This window comes from Atta colombica, unplaced genomic scaffold (genome assembly GCF_001594045.1).
Source record: "Atta colombica isolate Treedump-2 unplaced genomic scaffold, Acol1.0 scaffold133, whole genome shotgun sequence".
Classification (NCBI taxonomy): domain Eukaryota; kingdom Metazoa; phylum Arthropoda; class Insecta; order Hymenoptera; family Formicidae; genus Atta; species Atta colombica.
Window position 1 is genome coordinate 301,617 of NW_017259221.1, and position 5,817 is coordinate 307,433.

Sequence of the window (5,817 nt, forward strand, 5' to 3'; positions counted from 1 at the left end):
AAAAATACTATTTATAATACTATTTATAATATTACATTTGGGAAATAAATAATATGAAAATTATTATTATAATGTATAATATTTCAAAATTATAATCTATTTTCTATTTTTTTTATTTTCAGAGATTGATAACAAATAGTGACAATTGAAAATATATTGCAATAAAAACTAATATAACATTACATATCTTAAAGTGATATTTATTATTAATACTATAATAATTTATTATTAATACTATAATAATAACAATTATTCAATTTACTGTTTTTGAATTAAATAATATCTGAAGTAATAGTATATATTTCGGCAACTCTGCAACACAATATAAAAACATATAGTTCTTTTTTTGCCAACATTAATTGTTCAAAGCAAGTATTTTGACTGCAACATTGTGTTTGTATATTTAATCATCCATTATTACTCGCAGTGTTGTGAAATAAGAGAGTACAGTTGAAAGATACTGTAACATATAATAATAAATATGTAGTTAAATTATTTATAAGACAGTTTTGTTAAAAGATATACAATATATCTTAAATATTTTTTATTCTCTGCTTTTATATTATTTGCCATTTTTATTTTTATTTTATAATTATTTGTATAACTATTTAATTATATGCGAATTAAAAAAAATAATGCATAATAAAGTAGTAACGCAAATAAAAATAATGATGAATACAAGAAGAGAAATGACAAAGTAAGGGAAGTAAAGAATAAGGAAATTTGACTGTAATATTTATATTTTTAAATATAATATCAAAAAGATACATATAATCTGTATACATATAATATACAGAATATATGATAATGCTATGTAACAAAAATAATTTTTTTCACACATGAAAAAATTGAATCTTGAAGATAGAGATGAAATCTAGTATCGAAGTTCGATTTTGCGAAATTAAGTTATTTATGTTTTTATGCACCACTAAAGTTTAGTGGAGTCATTTTGACTGCGATGTAAGATGAAAATTTGTTTGAAAATCCATGTAAAATTTGCTGAATCTGAAAATGAAGTTAAAGTGATTGGAGTAAAGTAAAATATTGAAAAAATGCATTTTTAGAAAAATTTTTCGGTCTTTTTTTGGCCTTTTGAATATTATTAATAAAAATGTAACAATTTTTTAAAAAAATTTGAAAAATTTGAGCTATTCTTTTTTTTACAAAAATGCATTTATCATTTTATTTTAATCGTTTTTTTAATTTTATCATTTTTGGATTTAGCGATCAATTTTTTTGCATTTAAATGCATATTTTTTAAACAATTACAAAATATTAGATTGTACGGCGCAGATTGTACTGCTGAAACGATTTCTAAACTTCAAATGTACATAAAAAAGCTTGATTTCGCGAAACGGAATGCATTTTCATGCTAGGTATCGATTCTATTTTCATGAATATATCAATTTTTTAATTGTGTATGTAAAAGTGACTCAGCGTAATTATAGCTCACGTCTGCCTAGTTGGCCCCCTACTTAACCAAATCTTAATGAAAAAATTATGAAATAATGCGCTATTCATATCCGCAAACAAAAAATTTTGCGCTCATTTCGTTTAACTAAAAAAAAATTTTTGTGAGGGCTGAGTAGGCAGTCAATCAGCCCCCACCCGTTAAAAACAATCGATTTGAAAAATCAAATACACAGGATTTATGCGCTATTTATGCGCTATTATTTCCAAGCATTTTCGATTTTTGCGCTGCAATCTTTAAGGCATTTCCCTCTTGAAGCAAACATTAATATTTGTAATTCATTACAAATTGTCTCGGAGTGAATAGCCATATTCATTTGGAATTTATAGCGCATAAATCAAAAATATATTTCGACTGGATAAGCATTTCACAATTAGTAGCGCATAAATCAGAGAATTTTGTATAATCAGAATATTTAATTTTATAATTTTAAATGACTTAGGGGTGAATATGACTGTTCGCTTTAAGAGGGAAGTGCCTTAAGGGCAAAAATTGAAAATACTTGGAAATAGTAGCGCATAAATAGCGCATAAATCCTGTATATTTGATTTTTCAAATCGATTGTTTTTAACGGATGAGGAGGCTGACTGACTTGCCTACTCAGAAACTCCACAAAAACTTTTTTTTTTAGCTAAACGGAATGAATGCACAATTTTTTGTTTGCGGATATGAATAGCGCATAAATAGCGCATTATTTCATAATTTTTTCATTAAGACTTAATTAAATGAGGGGACCAGCTAGGCAGACGTGTATTGCTCGTTGGTTAAAACGGATGAAATAGAATTTCGAAAAAAACGGATTGAATTTTTTTTTGTTAATTATTGCAATTCTCGAACCATCTTAAAAATTAATCTTACCGATGTAAAGTAATTAAGAGATAATGTAGGCATAAGGCAAGGTATTGAAATTGTTACTGGTTTTTGACTTCTCATTATAATAATTTGCAGACATTTCCATACTTTAATGAAATGATCGTTTTCGAGCATATTAAACGTTGCTTCTGCGACATCTTTGGTCTGGGTAATAAACATTTTTTTTAATGAAATAAATTATAATATAACAAGTTTAAGTAATAAATATTTTACCATGTACATTAAATGTTCTGCTGGCCAAGTATACGTAAATACTTCTAATATACCTATTATACCTATTCCGAAAAACTGGAACATCATCGCTGTAGATTGACGCTAAAAAAATTGATATACATATTATTTCCATATGAAGCTTCTACATTAAAATTTTTTTATGAAATATTTTCCTTTTTGCACAAATATGAAGAATATAACGATAAAAATATACTTAAATTTAAGAAAATATACAAGCATAATATTATTTGTTTAATATTAATGTACTTACTTTAATAACCAAAAGAAAGATTAATATTAAGCAAACCGTGCTGCAACATATAGTTGAAAACGCGAAAGGACGAGCAGCGATTGTAACTTCCCTTGCATATCTGACAAATGCATAATGTGTCAAAATTTTTTCAACTAGATTATTCTTTATCAATAGTTGTGATATTTACTTGAGTAATTTTTGATGTTTTTTAATGCATTTAAAAAGTTGATAGACATTTGTAATCTTCCTTAGCTCTTCAGTCAGAGCTTCAAATCTTGCCGATGTAAACCACAGTAATAGAGCCATCAAAATATTCATGCATAATTGTCCTGCTATCATTATTGCCATCATAGATTGATATATAAAAATTATTGTTTTTATCGGTTGATAAGATACATTAAATGGATAATCGATTACTACTGGAAATGGCTGATGCAATAAAGCAGGTATTGCGATTGTTATAGGAAAGTAGATAAAAAATAGACATATACTATGAAACATGATACATTTGTTAATATATCGTTGGATCACAACTTCTTCATGTGATTTCATCAAATCACAAAAATGTACCATTTCAAAAGTAACATTCTGCAAATAATTACTTGAAATAATAATAATTGTTATTTTAAATAATTGATATATAGTAATAATAAAACGTGAGTCTTCTTAATTTGCATGTAGATTTTTTGATTAAATATAGATTATAAATTTAAATACAGATTTAAATTAAATATAGATTTAGAAATTTAAATTAATAATTTGATATTAAATACAGTTAAATAATAAATATAGATAAATATTAATTATTTGCCTGTATGCGATGGTAATTTACTATCTCAAAGATAAAGTTAGCGATGGCGTGAGAAGTGCTGCTTAATACAAGGATTTGGTTTACTAAGGCGACAGGATCATCGAAATAATTTGTAATACAATATATCAATGGTACCACTAGGCCTAGCCCTAAAATTATGCTTAAATAATGATGCAGTTTTACACAGAATATTTTAAATTTTGTTGCATCTTGTGGCAGGGGCCAACACCAAACTGGAAACAAACTTAACTTCACGACGGAAATCACTTCTTTTAGCATCACTTTTCTTCGCATGACTGTAGTATGTTCCGTATTGTGTATTGCAAGTTGAGATTACGGGAAATAAAAATTCTTTCGCGAGCCGTTACGTAATGAATACGCTCCACGTATTTGCAAGTATATATTATAATGAAAGGGGAGTTATTGGACAATATGCATTCTTGCGTTTTTCCATTTTGTATGGGGTATACATAAATAAAATTATCATGACGCGTACAATGTATGTGAGAGATAGCCCTGCGTGTTTGAATAAGCGGTAACGTTCTCTGCCTATAAGAGCGTTAAAAAAATATGAATGCGTTATAAAATTTCTTTATATTTCCCAAAGATGTTACGTGTGTCTATGCATATTTTATATATTATAAAAAAAAGTAAAAAAGAAATTTAAAGGAAGATTTCTCTATGATATATCGGACATGTACGTTATGTATATTTACTCATGTATTATGTATATTCACATCGTAGCTATTGCAGAGAAACTATACATTATTTTAATTTGTCTATTATTCTATGTAACATAGTTTTTGTTTATTGTATGAAAACTGCAATAAGATAGTTTTAACTTATAGAGTTTCAACGCGCAGTAGCATTCTTTATACGCTATGTAATAATTTTATCGATGTATATCATTTGCTATAGAAAGTAAACGTATATATAAGAAGTAACATTTGTTTTACTGAAATGCTACACAACAGTGTTAGAAATATGGTCTTCGCGAAACCTTTATATATAATTTTAAGAAAAAGGAAGATTTAACATTAAAAAAAATTGTTCTACATTAAAGAAATAGACAATATGGGCTATAGGTAGATATAGTAAATCTATTATAGGAATAATGTTGTCTTTCTTAAATTTGACTTTGGATTTTCAAAATTAAAAGGTTAATTCATTTCGATGATCAATAGATCGATAATATAAATATTCTCGAATAACCGCAAAATTTTGAACAATACATCGGATACAAATTGAAATTATTACTAGACAAATACTAGTCATCATGACAACGTCTTATTGCTCAGATTTTCTACTCAATTCAATTTAATTGCCGTTTAAATGATTCTAATAAATGGCTTTAATATAATCTATGTTTGATTTTTACTTTAATGTTCTTAAACATGTATTAAAAGAAATTTCAAATTTTGTAAAATATGCATTATAGTCTACATCTTTGAAATTTTTAAAACTGTTTTGAATATTTATATAGAAAATCTTTTTCTTATATTTCAAAAGTTCAAATAGTTTTTAAATAAAAATTAAAATTTCTTAGGGTTAAAATTAAATAAAAATTAAATAAAATTGTAATTAGATAATACATTTTCAAAATTATTACAATAATATATATTTTAAAAACTCATTAAAATTAAAAAAACTCAATATATTCTTTCGTATTTCTATTTAGGCAAACATTTTGCACAAGATTGTTTCGTACCAAAAAATTTAGTTCTTCTTTGGAATTATTTCTGGCGAAAATAAAAATCGGAAGTTGAAGAGGAGAGTAAGCAAAAAATTGAAATAACGAAATATAAAGAAGCGTAAAGATTTTTTTTACGTTTCGTTGTTTCGATTTTTGTTTCTTAGGAACTCTACTTATGCCTCTGATACTGTTCCTTATACATTTGCTCCGATTTTTATTTTTGTCAGAGAGTTTTCTCAGGAGGAATTTTTATTATAATGTTTAATTTTTATAGAATTATATTTTCTATTTCTGTTATTTTTAGAGATTAGTAACATTTGAAAATATATGAGTGAATAGCGTATAAATTTTTTTTATAAATTTTGAAATATTTATCAATAATGCTATAATAACATTCTAATTCAATTTACAATTATTTTTGAATTTATATTAATAATCTAATTTTTGAGAGAGAGAGAGAGAGAGAGAGATTTATTCGGTTTTAAGTGTAAATAACTCTCATG

General features: G+C 25.7%; 1 protein-coding gene across 1 annotated transcript; it reads right to left on the bottom strand.

Moving 5' to 3' along the window:
• Positions 1-403: 403 nt before the first annotated feature.
• LOC108684326 lies at positions 404-2,644 on the bottom strand. Its single transcript, XM_018188589.1, has 3 exons — positions 2,558-2,644; positions 2,330-2,488; positions 404-460 (listed from the first exon to the last, which is right to left on the bottom strand). The coding sequence occupies exons 1-3, from the start codon at positions 2,642-2,644 to the stop codon at positions 404-406; spliced, it is 303 nt and encodes a 100-aa protein (XP_018044078.1).
• Positions 2,645-5,817: the final 3,173 nt, after the last annotated feature.

Coding starts and splice junctions, on each gene's coding strand:
- LOC108684326 (XM_018188589.1), bottom strand. CDS start 2,644: ATGATGTTCCAGTTTTTCGGAATAGGTATAATAGGTATATTAGAAGTA. Junction 2,489..2,557: donor CAGAACATTTAATGTACATG/GTAAAATATTTA, acceptor TTTATTACCCAG/ACCAAAGATGTCGCAGAAGC. Junction 461..2,329: donor CTCTTAATTACTTTACATCG/GTAAGATTAATT, acceptor TATATGTTACAG/TATCTTTCAACTGTACTCTC.